This window comes from Lepus europaeus, chromosome 5 (assembly GCF_033115175.1).
Source record: "Lepus europaeus isolate LE1 chromosome 5, mLepTim1.pri, whole genome shotgun sequence".
Lineage (NCBI taxonomy): Eukaryota > Metazoa > Chordata > Mammalia > Lagomorpha > Leporidae > Lepus > Lepus europaeus.
Window position 1 is genome coordinate 151,983,653 of NC_084831.1, and position 16,628 is coordinate 152,000,280.

Sequence of the window (16,628 nt, forward strand, 5' to 3'; positions counted from 1 at the left end):
CCCCCTACTTCCTGGTACCATTTTTAAAACCCAGGCGTTCTTTTGAATTACGGCCCCATACATCCTTAGTGCTGCTTTCTTAAGGCCTGGGCAATGAAGGGCAGTGGTCTGCCTTCTGTTGTTCCGAGCTTCTAACCTTCTGAGGCATCTCTTCCCAGGACGGGCACTCCTCCTCTGCACCAAGGCCTGGGGTGAGCAGGTGGGAGGCAGCGTCACCCCCTCTCCCCATTTTGGCCTGCAGTGGTAACCAGTTCTCATCCCAGACGTCGCCACCTATGGTCACTGACTCCAGGCAAGGCATTCCAGTGGGGACTTCATCCTGCGAAGCAGCAGAAACCAAAGAAAAATCTCACTGACAGCTCCTAAACGGCGCCATGTACAAGGTAGGTTTGCAATGCTCCCCGACTCCAGGTACAGACGCAGTCTGCACACACAATTCACTGCTCTCTCCCTTCTAGAACGTACACCACAGATCCCCGAAAGCTCCGGAATTCATACTCCAAGGTTTCTGCAAGCGAGGGGGTGAAGTGGGAACAGAAACAGCACTCATTTCAAGTCCCTTAAGAAGTTAGATCTCCTACTCCAGGACTTGGGCAGCTAGCCCTCTCTCGCTTGCTGCAAGGCCAGGGAGACCACAGGGATATTCTGAATGGTAAAACAGTGTGGAGTAAGCACAGAATCAAGAGGGGCGGAGTGGGGCCAGCACTGTGGTGTAGAGGGTGAAACAGCCACGTGCGAGGCCTACACCCCACGTAAGCGCTGGTTCGAGTCCCAGCTGCTCCACTTCCAATCCAGCTCCCTGCTAATGCACCTGGAATGCAGAAGATGGCCCAAGTGCTTAGACTCTGACCATCCACGTGGGAGACCTAGATGGAGCTCCTGGCTTCAGGATGCTGGAAACATCTGAGGACTGAAACAGTGGTTGGAAGATCAATCGATCTCACTCTCTAACTCTGCCTTTCAATATATAAGTAAAAAAAAAAAAAAAAGAAAGAAAGAGGGGCAGGCACTTGGCACAACAGTTAAGAGGCTGCTCGGGATGCCCACAGCCCATAGTGGAATGCCTAGCATTAAGTTCCAGGTCCACTTCCGATCCGATTCCTGCTAATACTTAGTAGGAGGGAGCAGAGGTGGCCCCGAGTACTTGGGTACCTGTCACCCATGTGGGAGACCTGAACTGAATTCTGGGTCATGATTTCAGGATGGCCCAACCCTGGCTTTTGCAGGCATTTGTAAAGTGACCAGCAGATGGAAGACCGCCATCTCTTTCTGCCTTTCAAATGAATAAAATATAAGTCAATAAAAATTTTTAACACATGTTCTGCAGAAGAAATTAAATGAAGGGTTTTACACTGAATATCAAAATACTTGGATGTCTTTTAAAAAAATGTTTATTTTCATCTACTTGGAAGGCAGGCAGAGCAACAGAGCATGAGAGAGAGAGAGAAGGAGAGAGAGAGAACGAACAGAGGGAAATCTTCCACTCTCTGGTTCACTCCTCACATACATACAACAGCCAGAGCTGGACCAGGGAGAACCAGGAGCCAGAAACTCCAGCCAGGTCTGCCACATGGGTGACCGGGACCCAAGCACTTGAGCCATCATCTGACGCCTCTGCGTTAGCAGGAAGCTAGGTTGGAAGTGGAGCAGCTGGGGCTTGAACTAGACTCTCATACAGAAAGTAGATATCTCAAGTGGCAGCTTAACCCACTGTGTCACAATACCCTGTGAAAAACACACTATGTTCAAATTTGTGGGATGTGGCTAAAGTGGTGTATATATATATATATATATATGAAGTGGTATACAGAGGCCCATTACATGAAATAGCTACATTAGGAAAAAGTTCTCAAATTAATAATTAGGTTCTCATAATAAGAAATTTGAGAATTTATCTACAAATTTAACATAATTCCAATCAAAATCCAAGATACAGATAAGCTGATTCTAAAATTTACAAGGAAAAACTCAATATTCAAAACAATTTTGGAAAAGAATGAAGTAGGAGGGATCTGGCCAAGCCAAAAACCAGGAGGCGGGGACTTAACCCAGGTCTTCCAAGTCGGTGGCAGAGCTCAGCACCTGAGGAGTCACCATCCCCCGCTTTCCCAGGGCCATCAGCAAGAGCAGGACCAGACGTTCATTTGCAACAAAATCCACACTGACTGAAGCCTCAGCTCTTCTACTTGAATGAATTCAAGATGCCATGACAGTGAAACACGTCACAGAATAGAAACTGTTAACACAGATTTTCTCAATATAAGAACTTTTGTTATGTGAAAGAAAATGAAAAGCTGTAAGTGGGAGGATATATTTGAAAAAAAAATCCTACTGACAAAGGACTAGAATCCAGAATATATAAAGAACTCTCAAAGCTCGACAGCAAGCAAACAACCCAATCAAAACATGGGCAGGAGACCTGAACAGACACTTCACCACACAGCATGGGTAGATGGCAAACACATGAACACATGTTCAACATCATTAGGCAAATGCAAACTGAAGCCACACTGTAATGCCACTACACACCTCTCAGAGGGCTAACGTGAAAATCGCCGGTAGTACCAAGCCCTGCGAGGACACACAGCAACTGGAACCCCAGTGTTGGTGGGACTGCAAAATGGTAGTCGCTCTGGAAAATGGTTTGTTACCACTGATTATCTGACCCAGCGATTCTACTCCTGGCATTTTCCTTAGGTAAGTGAAGCCCTGGTCACACAAGAACCTGTGCACAGACACTAGCACCAGCTGCTCTATTCATAGTGACCCCAAGCCTCAAACAGCTCCAATGTTCTTCAGTGGGTCAAAACTGGTACCAACCGTGGAGTACTCATACAGCACCCGGTAACCAAACGCTCTGAACTACTGATACACACGTAACTTGGATGACTGTCACACATGCCGAGTGACAGGCCAGTCTGGAAGCGTTACAGACTGTACGGCTCTACTTCCACGACAGTCCTGAAAAGCTCAAACTAGATGGAGGGAGAGCCCAGCGGTCAGGAACATGGGAGCGAGCGATGACGACGGGGTAACGAACCAATTATTTCAGGTGACAGGGCCACTTCACTGTGCCTGCGGTGCTGGCTACACAAACCTGCACATGCATTAGATCGATGGGGCAAACATGGAAAGATCGGCAATTTCACTGTCTAGTTTTTGTCCTAACACACATTTTTCCATGAACTTTTTGTAGACCTCCATATACATGGGTTTCAAAGTCGTGTGCAGTAAAATGAACTTATCTTTTAAGTCCTTTTTGCCAGGAACTCTTTGAAGTACTGTCACATGAATTTAAAAAGATTACCACCAAATAAGATTCTGAAGGAAGGGAAACGGTGTCCTAGGACTGGCTCAGCCGTGACTGTCACTCGCATGACCACTGCAGGTGACGGCCTGGAACACCGGACACACGGGCTTAGCAGGATGGAGGGGTGAAGGCTGTGTTCGTGTGTGGTGGGGATGCAGGCATGGAAGGCACTACGTCCGTACATACCTACGACTGCAGAAAGGCAGACTCCACAGACAGCAGCCGAGAGCAATGGGAACGGACATCCTGGGAAGCAGGACACGCAGGGAGGGGTCACGGCAGGCTCCACTGTGTGCGCATCAACATTCCATCAGAACCAAAGCCTGGCCTCCAGGAACACCGTCAACGCTTCCTCCCGGGACTTCCCCGGTACTGTTTCTCGGTACTACTTTCTTACCACGGCGTAACTCCTGAAGATGGTACTAGCTGTGGGGTGTTAACTAACCCAGCCAAACCAGAAACTGCCTTTTTCTTTTTTGGTGATCAAAGCTATGCCGCTAGCACACTGGAGATGGCCGAGGAGAGAATCTGTATTCCACCTGTGGGAAAGGCCCTAAGGATGTGGAAAGCAAGAACTGCCATGTCCCAGTACTCTTCGTTTGAGAATTAATCACACGGGCTGGCATTGTGGCCTAATGAGTTAAGCACCATGTGGGTGCTGGTTCAAGTCCCGGCTGCCACACTCCCTGTACAGCTCTGCTATGGCCTGGGAAAGCAGTGGAAGATGGTGCAAGTGCTTGGGCCCCTGCACCCATGTAGGAGACCCAGAAGAAGCTCCTGGCTTTGGCCTGGCCCAGGCCACTGCTGCTGTTTAGGGAGTAAAACAGTGGATGGAAGACACCACCCCCTTCTTGTGCCCCCCACTCCTCCAGTTTTCTTTGTAATTCTGCCTTTCAAATAAATAAATCTTAAAAAGAGAGGTTTATTTTTTTAAAAAAGAATTAATCACATCAATTTAAGTTTCAAGAAAGCAGCCTCCTCCTCCTACCTCGATTTCTTCTCTCAGATCCTTGGGCTCCAGCAAGGGCCACCTGGGGTCATCGTCACAGATCTTATCAAGGGCTTTCAAGGAACCAAACCCTGCATCCTTTAATGCCTCCTTTGACTCAGAATTAAGGTGATTTAGAGACTCCTCATCATTAGTCGTCTGCTAGTAGGTACGAAAGAGAAAATAGCTTATTTTCTACATCAACGCTATTTCCAAAATCCACGTCTCTACATCTGGGGTGGGGGGACTTCCTAAGACCCCTGCAGATGTGACATTATCTTCTAACTGCATCTGTGACCCTGAGATCTTCCATCCTGCAGAAGCTATTTCAGGCAACAAGTACGAACTGAGTACCTACGACCAGGCATCTACAGGAGAGTTCTGTGGCTAACAAGGCGAATGCAACAGGCCCCAGCTCTCAAGGAACTCAAAAATACGGTGGGAACGCACACACTCGGGTCATCACAGCGCAGCCTTCCACGGACGTAAAACCAGAACACTGCGGGAGGAAGTGCGGAGAGACGACACACACTGCAAGGGAAGGACCGGGGCGCGGAGGGGTGTGTGTCTGCGTGCCTGACACGTAAGCATCTTGTCACTTCCAGCTAAAGACTCCAGTGGGACACAAGCACTTTAAGTCTTTTCTCTTTTATAGAAAAGATTATCTCTCTTCATTTCTAAGTTTTAAGAATGATTACCTAAAGACACTGAGTGATGACAAAATATTCTAAAACGTTAAAGGTTGAATTTATATCATTACTCATGTATAAGAGCAGGAAATAAAATTCTTATAATCGGTAAAAAAAAAATCAGGCTTCATAAAGTGTTTCGGGTCAGACACGCCCAATTAATTTTTATGTTAATTGGAAATCTAAAACCTTTTCATTATTTTAAACATTCAGCAGGAAACATTCACACATATTTTTTGTAACAAGTTAACATCTCAGTAGTCAAAGGGCCTTTCCCTTTCATATTTTCTTTAAGATTTATTTTATTTGTTTGAAAGGCAGAGTTACAGAGAGGGGGAGAGACAGAGAGTGGGAGTTCTTCCATCTGTGGGTTCTCTCCCCAAATGGCTGTACCAACCAGGGCTGAACCCAGGAGCTTCTTCTGGGTCTCCCATGTGGGAGCAGGGGCCCAAGTACTTGGGCCATCCTTCGCTGCTTTCCCAGGTGCATTAGCAGGGAGTAGGACTGGCAGTGGAGCAGCCAGAACTCAAACCAGCGTCCACATGGGATGCTGGCACTGCAGGCTGGGGCTTTAGCCTGCTGTGCCACAGCCACGGCCCCTTCATATTTTCTAACAGTTAGACAATATCTGGTAAACATATAACCTGTATGACTTTATTTCAGAAGTCAGACATAGGGGCTGGCATTGTGGCATAACGGGTAAAGCTGCTGCCTGCAATGCCAGCATCCCATATGGGCACCAGTTCATGTCCTAGCTGCTCCACTTCCGATACAGCTCCCTGCTACTGGCCAGGGAAAGCAGAAGCTGGCCCAAGTGCTTGGCTGCCGGACACCCACTTGGGAGACCTGGAAGAAGCTCCTGGCTTTGGCCTGGTCGAGCACTGGCTGCTGAGGCCATCTGGGGAGTGAACTAGTAGATGGAAGATCAATCTCTCTTTCTCTCCTCTCTCTCTTAACTTAATTCTTTTAAATAAATAAATAAATCTTTTCTTAAAGTCAGATATATAGGCATTGTGGCGTAGTGGGTACGGCCGCTGCCTACAGTGCTGGCATTCCATATGGCCACTGGTTTGAGTCCCGGATGCTCCTCTTCTGATCCAGCTCTCTACTGTGCCTAGGAAAGCAGTAGAAGATGGCCCAAGTCCTTGGGCCCTTGCACCTGCATGGGAGACCCAGAAGAAGCTCCTGGCTGCTGGCTTTGGACAGGCACAGCTCCAGCCTTTGCGGCCAACTGGGGAGTGAACCAGCGGATAGATGACCTCCCCCCACCCTCTCTCTCTACCTCTGCCTCTCTGTAACTCTGCCTTTCGAATAAATAATCTTTAAAGTCAGAGATATAAAACCCTGAAGGAAAGAATATTTGCTATTTTATTCAGAGAAAATAAAAAGCCTTGCTGTATCAAACAAACAAACAAAAAAGACTGTTGGTTCTCAAATTAAACATATTCTAGACTCCTAGCCTAGCACCTGCTGTCAGGAACGTGAGACTTAAACAACATGATTATCTGTTCAAGAAACAAAGTTCTTACCATGTGTTTGACTTTCCTGAACCTATCATAGGTCAAAGAACCACCCTGGTGTGTTTGTTGTGAACGTTAAGTTAGCTAACACACGTCAGTACTGTCAACGGGCCCTGTAACATCACCCAGGGTCACTAACTGTTGCTGTATCTCAGGCCAGAGTGGTGCACAATAACAAACACTTAGTAATGCCATTCCTGTGGGGCAAGGCGGGTGGCCCCAGTGTTCACAAAGTCACTGAGAACAGTGAAGAAGCTGAGCAGTGAGCAGGGAAGATCACACCTGGGAGGTCAGGACGCCCCCCAGGGAATTCAGTGTGTGAAAGCAGCGAGCCTCGGACAAGGGTTTAACCCAGGGGAGTCGCTGACATCACCGTGCAATGTTTCCCTGCGTTACTAGGTTTGGGGAGGCTGATTCTTCATCTAAAAATAAGGAGAATTACAGTAAAAAGAACTAATTACGGCAATATTCGCAAACACCTCTTACCAGAGGGTGCAGTTCGCTCTCTTTGGACTGTGGACTTATCTCTCGGTCTTCATTAAAATAATGCTGCTGGGAGGGAAAACTCAGCTCTGTCAGGATATCATCCGGCCCCTTACTGGACTTGGTGTACACAGCTAAAGGGTTGAGGTCTCTGAAACCCTAGGGGGAAAAAAAAGAAAAAAGGAAAGGTTCAATTATACAGCTGGGAGGACAAAAGGTGAAACAGCACCTCAATGTTTAAATGCTGTGGGAGTGCACTATCATCTAAAATGTAATAGCTAAAACGCTGTCTATATTTTCATTCTTACCTAGTTTGAAAAGTTAACCTCAGTACAGAGATACAGCTAGGTATGACTATCAATAACAAGAGAGTTCTTGTCCACGACGACCCTGCTAACTAAGTAATTTGAGGCAGGAGAGACTATCCAATGACTTAAAATAAAAGTATTCAGATTCTAAAGTATATTAGGGGCCAGTGCTGGGGCATAGTGGGTAAAGCTGCAGTGATGGCATCCATACGGGCGCAGGTTCAAGTCCCAGTTGCTCCACTTCTGATCTAGCTCTCTGCTATGGCCTGGGAAAGCAGTGAAAGATGGCCCAAGTCCTTGGGCCCCTACACTGGCATGGGAGACCCAGAGGAGACTTCTGGCTCCTGGCTTTGGATTGTCGCAGTTCCGGCCATTGTGGCCAACTGGGAAGTGAACCAGCAGATGGAAGACCTCTCTCTCTCTCTGTGCCTCTCCTTCTTTCTGTGTAATTCTGACTTTCAAATAAATAAATAAATAAATAAATCTTTAAAAATAAAGTTCATTAGCTAAAGTAGTCTTTTTGTGGTCATCTGAAAATTAAGAGTTCCCTGCATTAAGGAGACAGACATCTCACGGCTGACCCTAATACTGAAGAATAAATCAAAATAATCTTCTTCATTAAATTCTCTTGTACCTTCAAGTGTTGAGATTACGTTTACAAACACATCCACACTGTTTTACCTTAGAAGGGACATTTTCTCTGCATACAATCGCGTGGCCCTCTGCTCTCAAGACGTGATGGAAGTAGACGTCTTCATTTGAGGATGTATCACACAGGAAGATGTTCAAGATCCCGTCTATGTATTCATCCACCACCCCCACTAACGGCTTCAAACCGCACAACTTCTGGAACTGCAAAATAGCTCTGGGTGTCCAGTGCTCCTGAAATGGAACCCAGATAGCAGACTCAGGAGGTGGACTGCCCGAGTTACCATAGCCACATGTGAAAATGAATTCCTCAACAATTAAGAGACTTCAGTGAGAAAGATGAAACCATAAAAGTGCTGGAATAACACACAGGAGGAAATCTGTAATTTGGAGATAAATTAGAATAAAGAAAAATAATGAAGATATAATTATAGAAAACTTTATCCGATTAGAAACTGATTTTCAGAAACAGTGAGTCAGATTATTAGAATCATCCCACAGAAAAACTGAAAACCCTCAGAAAAAAAAAATCTTTAATATGCCTTAAAAGCAAAGAACTAGCAAGCTAGTAACAAATTATCAGGCCCAACCAGAAGGGAAAGCAGGAGCTGCTAAGGTGGGCAGACTTGCACTTGGTTTGGATGGTCTAACAGGTCAAAGGGCCCGCCCGTCAGGAGTCTCAGGAGAACCCGCCTTTGTTCAGCAGAGCCCCTGGAGAGGACAAGCTCAGGGCAGCCTCCCCAAATCTGCAGCTCAGTGTTCCCAACACCAAGAAGTCCACAAACCCCTCGGGTGGTTCCAGCCTGATGCTAACTCCTGGGCACCTGGCAGAAGCAAACGTTAAACCTCAGTGCAGATGGGCAACTGAGCCTGGATTCAGCCATTCTTGCCGTGAGCTTTTCAAAGATGACAAGTGGTTCATAGGCAAAGATAAAAGGCACACACAGCCGGCGCCGTGGCTCAACAGGCTAATCCTCCGCCTTGCGGCGCCGGCACACCGGGTTCTAGTCCCGGTCGGGGCACCGATCCTGTCCCGGTTGCCCCTCTTCCAGGCCAGCTCTCTGCTGTGGCTAGGGAGTGCAGTGGAGGATGGCCCAAGTCCTTGGGTCCTGCACCCCATGGGAGACCAGGAGAAGCACCTGGCTCCTGCCATCGGAACAGCGCGGTGCGCCGGCCGCAGCGCGCTACCGCGGCGGCCATTGGAGGGTGAACCAACGGCAAAAGGAAGACCTTTCTCTCTGTCTCTCTCTCTCACTGTCCACTCTGCCTGTCAAAAAAAAAAAAAAAAAAAAAAAAAAAAAAAAAAAAGGCACACACAGAGGTAAGGAGTCACAGTGAGGAAGAGCAGAAACGAGATGCACTAAAACAAACCTCAACTTCAGGTATTTTAATTTCTAGACAAGTTTTAAACCATGAAAGTTATTATATAAACCCCAACCAAACCCAAACCCCAGCTTAGTTTGAAAGCCATTGAGTTCAGTGTTGTATAAGTTAATCTAGCAGAACTAAGAAATTTCAAGAAGTAAAAATAAAACTAAAGACCTGACAGTTTAATAGCAGATTACACAGTATTAAACAGTAAATCAGGGAAGTGGAAGATAATGTGGAAAAAATTACCCAAAATGCAGCATGGAAGACCAGGCAGACATAAGACACAAAAGGTAAAAAATATGGGAGCAAAATTGAGGTGATTTAACATACTTGTAATTACTGTTCCAAAAAAAACAACACAAAAACAGAATCACATTTGAATACCAGAACAGGCAATAATTAAAGAGATACGGCTTGGAAATTGCTAAATTTAATGAAAATTAGCCAACACAGATAAAAGCAGTCTGACGAGCCACAAGGTAGGTAGGTGGATGAGAATGAATTCGCACTTAAACACCTGGTACTAATACTGAGGAACGTGAGCAGAAACAGAAAATCTGAAAAATGGCCAGAGACGAGGATGGCCCGGCCTTCAAAGGGACCGCCGCTACACCCGGTGCTGCCTTCTCAAACACAACAGTGAGGAAAACCCAGAACCAGGAACCATTCCTGCAACGTGTGAAACATGCTAACTGCCAACCTAGAACTCTACACCTCGCAAATATACTTTTTCATGAATAAGCGCAAAGTAATGTTTTCAGACAAACTAAGTTTGCCAGCAGTCAGCTCTCAGTAACTAAAGTGCTAAAGGATGCAGCTCAAACTGGAGGAGGCTGCAGTCGCTTCTTCGTGGTTCGGCAGAGGGTCACGTCTTGTCACGTCACGTGTGCCTGAGATACGTATCCTGAGGCGTGGCCGCGGTATTCCACACGTCCGTAAGGTCCACTTCGCTGTGTGAGACTCATCCTGTCTGGGTTTTCTGTCTTGGTTTTCTGTACTTTTTTTACACTTACTGAAAGAAGTGTGGTTTTGTTTATGGCTGTTTTATCTATTTCTTCCTATAGCCCAGTTTTTGTTTTATAGACATTGAGATTGTAGGCACATAATATAAAAATTTCTGTATTTTATCATTATGAGGTTTATTTCCACTAGTGTTGTTTGCTTTCCCCCTAGTTTTACATATTTCAACATTAATTTTACGTATTTATGTTCTATGACGCAAAGATCTTTTAAACACTCAATTGTTACAGCAAATATCTTAATTGTTACAGCAGCATATTTTTAAGATTCAGAAATTATTTAATAAACTGATTAAGATACAATCCAGTCTCATTCAAGAGTGGTCCATAGGCTGATCACCTAGAATCGTGATTGGCCAACATTTCAAAACCAACAGCCCCAAATACACTAAATTCCTTAATGGTAAAAAATGCACATTATCACTTCTGAGAAATACTTTGTCAGAGACAGCCACTACTGCCTAACATTTCTGGCCTGTATCAGGTATCTTTGTCATCATTATTCAAGTTTCCTGTAAATATTGGCATTTTATATGGGCAAAGCAGTTGCTAAAAATCAGTGCATTTACTAATAGGCCAAATGTGCTTGCAGGGAACTCCCCCCCACCCCCCCAGTTTTTGAAGCTCTGATGTACTGACACGCTCTGCCTTTAGAATCAAGTTTATCAACAACCATTTTTGCAGAGTTCGCACTAAAACTACAAACTGATGACACTTCAAAGACAAAGCAGGGGCCTGGCACTGTGACGTAGCTGGTAAAGCCACTGCCTCCAGTGCCAGCATCCCCTCTGGACACAGATTTGAGTCCTGGCTGCTCCTCTTCCAATCCAGCTCCCTGCTCACATGCCTGGGAAAGCAGCAGAAGATGGCCCAAGTGCTTGGGCCCCTGCACCTCCACGGGAGACTCGGAAGAAGCTCCTGGCTTCAGATGTGGCCATTTGGGGAGTGAACCAGCAGGTAGAAGAGCTCTTTCTGTCTCTCCCTCTCTTTGTAACTCTGCCTTACAAAGAAATTAAAAAAAAAAAAAAAAGGGAAAGCAGAACTGCCTGTTCCCCAGTGTCCTGTCACTGAGGTCTTTCGCTCCGGTCACACGTCTGCCTACACACTGACATGTCAGTTCACAAGTGGAAAGACACCTACCTAGGTGACTTTACAAACTGATCTGCACAAAATAAACTTTAACAAACCCTTATATACAACAAATTGGGATTTAAAAATACAAAAATAAAATGTCACTTCTGTCATGCTGATGACCTGACACACACACGTGCAGGACAGAGGTTCCAGTTCAGCCCCCTGGACGACGTAGCGTGTGTCCTGTTATATGATGAACATGTCCTCACGGAGCTTTCACCGACGCAGAGACGTGTAGTCAAGGCAGTTCAAGTATTAAATACCACTACAGTCTGTGTGTATAAATGTGGTTCTACTTGATTAAAACAATGTCTTAAGCAACCTAATATTAAGTGCACTAAACCCACCATTTAAGAATCTGTGACAGGTGCCAGCGCTGTGGTGTGGCGCCAGTTCAAGTTCTGGCTGCTCCACTTCCGATCCAGCTCCCTACCAATGGCCTAGTGCTTGGGTCCCTGCACAAATGTGGGAGACCTAGAAGAAGGCCCCAGCTCCTGGGGTCAGATGCGGCCATTCAGAGTGTGAACCAGCAGTGGATGGAAGACTTCCCTGTCTCTCCCTCTGTAACTCTACCTCTCAAATAAATAAATCTTTAAAAAAAAAATGAATCCATGATCTTATATAAAGAAATAAAAAACATACAAAATACAACTATAAAACCAAGGAACAATCACTGCTGTGTAAGAGCTTTAACTAAGAACTGCTTAGAAATGCAATTTAAAATGGCAAACTCAATTTTACATGACACTAAAGGGGTCAGCAGTTTAGTGCTGGCGGCACAATGCTTAACAAGGATTTAGAAAAGGAAATGCATTCTCTTCGCTGGTATGATGGTAGACCAGCTCTTCACAGCTGCGGGAACAAGTCCTCGCCCTCCTTCCTGCGTCTCAGTTTTGAGAAGTTAGCTCCTTAGCAGTCGTTCCGTGGAACCTAAGTCCTCCGCAGAACGAGCCTCGCAAGCCTCTGCACACGTCTGCTCACTGCGACTTCCTCCGACTCGGCACCAGCCGGCACCTTCTTTAACTCTGTCTGTAGGCGGTTACCTCCATTCTCCATCAAAGGCTCGTCCTGCAGCTCCCTCAGAGTCTCCTAGGAACCATCCTGGTTCTCGCGGGCTGCCACCTGCTTCCTAACGTGGCACGTCTTACACTCCACTCCCACAGCAGCTTTGTTCAGGCTTCTCCCTACGCTCCCCAGGTGGCTTCTCCACGTTCCGCGTGGTCCCCCTCTCAGCCTCTTCCTTCTTTGCATCTCCATCGGTAGGCTCACCTGACGCGACTTCCAGGACGTCAGCGTGGCTTCGCTTTCCAGGAAACGGCCGTGTTCCCCCGTGCTGCCTTTGGTGGAAGTCTTTAGTCTGCCAGAGGCTTTGGATGCATTAAGAAATTCAGGGGCTGGCTCTGCGGCGCAGTGGGCCAAGCCTCCCCTGTGACACGGGCATCCTACATAGGCGCCCGATTGTGTCCTGGCTGCTTCTCTTCCGATCCAGCTCTCTGCTGCGGACTGGGAAAGCAGTAGAAGATGGTCCAAGTCCTTGGGCCCCTGCACCCACGTGGGAGACTTGGAGGAAGCTCCTGGCTCCTGGCTTCTGGGTTTGGATCAGCCCAGCTTCAGCTGCTGCAATTTGGGAGTGAACCAGCCGGTGAAGACCTTTTTCTCTGTCTCTCCCTCTGTCTGTACTGTAGCTCTCAAATAAATAAATAAATCTTGTAAAAAAAGAGATCCCACGTCCTCTTCGCTAGTTCTCTGTCTACACCGATCCCTGCGAATCAACACCCTGGCAGATGGCTTCACCGCGGCTTCCAGGTTCGCTCAGCGCGCCCGGCTGCTTTTCCGGATGGAGTCCCGAGCCGCCCCACAGCCTCCAGCGAGGACACTGCGCCTGGTCCACCGAGAGCAGGCAGTGTAGACTGCCGAGTCCATGGGCTGCTCACTCAGAAATGTGCCCTGTCTGTGTGCACTGAGCTCCCGCCCTCCCCTGTGGACGGCTGCCCTGCAGGGACAGACTCGCACATCCTCTCCCTCTCCCTCTCCCTCTCCCTCTTCCTCTCCACGTTGTCCTCGCTCTGCACGGCTGCATGGGTGGGGATGTCCCGGGGGACTGCGGGCGTGGACGTCCTGAGGGTGGCAGCCCTGGCCCTAGAGGGACCAGGAGGCTCCAGAGGCCACATCGCCCCCCACCCCCATTCCTGCTTTGTGCTTTAAAACCCCTCCTTTGCCAGGAACACAATTCTCCGACTTTTGCATTTAGCTACTATTTTCTTCCGGGTCCCGGGACACTGACTCGTACTACTCCCTGGGACCTGTTCCGCACACTGTAAACCCCCTGTGGCAAACGTGCCCCAGTGAGACGATCTCGCACGTCCATCCTCTGCACCGCACGATGACCTCACTAGGCTGGTGCCACGTTCTGCTCTCTGTGCCCTGAGGCCCTGGAGGCACGCCTGGCACAGAGCAGGCACTCGAATGTCTACTAACTTCGAACAGCAAACAAGCCACATACCTCCACCGGCCTCACCCACGCCAGGGAACACGGGATAGCCTGAGCTGGGAGCTTCGTGTAGCAGCACCTGCAACAGAGAATCCAACATCTCATCCCGGTCTAAGACTGCATTTTATGGAACTGCTACCTGTTTGATGTTAGCATTCATGCAACCTCAGAGCATTTTTCTCATTAATGTCTTATAGCATGAAGCAATCTAAGAAATAAAGTTACACAACAGTCTTTGCGAGCACCATGTGATTAAAGCACAGGTAGGAACGCTTAGACGTTCCCGCTGGGTACACGCACCCCAGCACGACCCAAACCATCAGTTTTTCATAAAGGGGTTGAAATTTAGTCTCAGGGTCCTTTCAGAGTCACGGTTATGGGAAAGAAGACACAAGGGTTATAATCCCTCTGCGCCACTATGTGACCAGATGTCAAGTGCGCACTAAGACAGACGTGAAGGGTGGAGGGCCGAAGGCAAGAGAACAGGGAGCGAGCGCCCACCCAGCCCCACCAGCCCCACAGCGTCCAGCACTGACTCCACTCCTCCTTTGTCCACCGCTCTCCTCCAATCCAACTCACTTGAGGAACCGTAAGGACGACTTCTGAACAGCTCCAATGTTTCCGAAGTCTGGGTAGAACACTTCCACTTCCTGCTTCCCGAGCACCCGGTGGACAATGACCCGGTACCACCACTTGTCCTCGGAGATCCTCACACAGCAGAGATGTCCCGGCTGGATGAAACACTCCGGCATGACGTAGCGATCGGAAACCAGCTGGTTGGAGTAACAGCGCCTGTGGGAGTCCACAGCACAGAGACACCCAGAGGGGGATAAAAAATCAGAGGGATTTTTATTGATGTTATCAAGAGAAACAGTCTTGGCAAAAAGCAAAGCACATATCCTGATATTTTCTGATTTGCTAAGGTTTCTTATTGCCAATTAATTTTGTTTTTTCCCTTCTTATTCAAACTCTTTCTCTTCCTCAACAGACTTCTTTGAAGAGGAAGTTTGAGAATTACATTCATTTTCTCACCTCGCACTCTCTGGATAATAAAACTTCTCTCCCCGGTACTTCCTAAAGTGGAAGTTAAAATCCTGTTAAAATCCCAAACCCAACAGCCTCTCTCCTCAGCCTTTGACACACCTGACCTCTCACAGCACTGCCTCCCCTGCGTAGTTTCCAAGACCAAATTCTCCCCTGCTAATTCCTTATCGTCCTTATTCCTTTGCCTTAAGAGTCTGGGTTCTCTGAGGTCTGATCTTTAGGAAGTATGACGTGGTAAGAGCTCAGAAGTAACCTGGGTTCAAATCCCGACTACCATTTACTGCTTCTGTGACATTGTACAGAGAGATCTCTGTACAATGCTACTCCTCCAAGTTTTGGAAAAACAGTTTATTTTTTATTAAAAACATATTTGTATTAACACATATGGATTTATCTTTTAAACAAATTTCTCTATGATAAATATTGATAAAAGTACTCCTGATCTTTAATTTTTAAAAAATATTTCAATTCTGATTAACATAAAGAGAACCGACTTCATGCATTTCACAGGGTCAATTCTCCGAAGAGTCTTTGATTTTTAAGAGTCCCAAGAATGACATTTTGAGAACTGCTGACTTGGAGGACGACAGGTGAGAACGGGTCCTACCGCATTTCAATCATCATGTCCTCCAGCAGCTCCGACGAATCCCTGCTGTAGATTCGGATGTAGAACTGACTGGGAGAGATGATGTACTCCACAAATACGCCCACGAGGGTGCTGGTGTCCAGTGGTGGGAGCCTGCACAATTTCTTTTCCCGTACAGCATCTGGTGGGATGTCATGATTTGCCACTGGCAGGTTGAGCTGTGAATTGTTTATGTCTATTTGCTACAAACAAACAAACAAAAAAACACAGTAAATCTCTGAGTGACAATTCAGACTGTATGACGTCTCAAAGCACACAAGGTGATTTCAAAAATGTCACGGAAAATTAAAAGAAATTTGTGTGAGGCCGGCACTGCGGTGCAGCGGGTTAAGCCACTGTCTGCAGTGCCGGCATCCCACATGGGCATGGTTCGAGTCACGGCTGCTCCTCTTCTGATCCAGCTCCCTGATAATGACCTAGAAAAGCCGCAGAGCATGGCTCAGGCACCTGAACCCCTGCACCCAATGTGGGAGACCCAGACGAAGTTCTTGGTTTTAGCCCTGCCCATCCCTGGCTGCTGCTGCCATCTGGGGAGTGAGCCAGCAGATAAACGTACACACAAACACACTCTCTGTAATCCTTCCAAATAAATTAATACATCTTTTTTAAAAAGAAATTTGTGTTGATGCAAAAAAAACCCAAAAAACACACAAACTTTGGCCGGCGCCGTGGCTTAACAGGCTAACCCTCCGCCTTCTGGCGCTGGCACACCGGGTTCTAGTCCCGGTCGGGGCGCCAGATTCTGTCCCGGTTGCCCCTCTTCCAGTCCAGCTCTCTGCTATGGCCCGGGAAGGCAGTGGAGGATGGCCCAAGTGCTTGGGCCCTGCACCCGCATGGGAGACCAGGAGAAGCACCTGGCTCCTGGCTTCGGATCAGCACCGGCCACAGCGGCCACTGGAGGGTGAACCAACTACAAAAAGGAAGACCTTTCTCTCTGTCTCTCTCTCTCTCACTGTCCACTCTGCCTGTCAAAAAAA

General features: G+C 47.3%; 1 protein-coding gene across 1 annotated transcript in view; it reads right to left on the minus strand.

Moving 5' to 3' along the window:
* TDRD5 (tudor domain containing 5) overlaps window positions 1-16,628 on the minus strand; it is a 120,532-nt gene that overhangs the window by 44,634 nt on the left and 59,270 nt on the right. Inside the window, exons 8-14 of the mRNA XM_062190223.1 lie at window positions 15,613-15,833; window positions 14,541-14,753; window positions 13,974-14,040; window positions 7,980-8,180; window positions 6,994-7,149; window positions 4,299-4,460; window positions 137-319 (exon numbers count right to left, since the gene is read on the minus strand). Coding sequence (XP_062046207.1) covers window positions 137-319; window positions 4,299-4,460; window positions 6,994-7,149; window positions 7,980-8,180; window positions 13,974-14,040; window positions 14,541-14,753; window positions 15,613-15,833 — 1,203 coding nt within the window. The remainder of the gene's footprint in view (window positions 1-136; window positions 320-4,298; window positions 4,461-6,993; window positions 7,150-7,979; window positions 8,181-13,973; window positions 14,041-14,540; window positions 14,754-15,612; window positions 15,834-16,628) is intronic.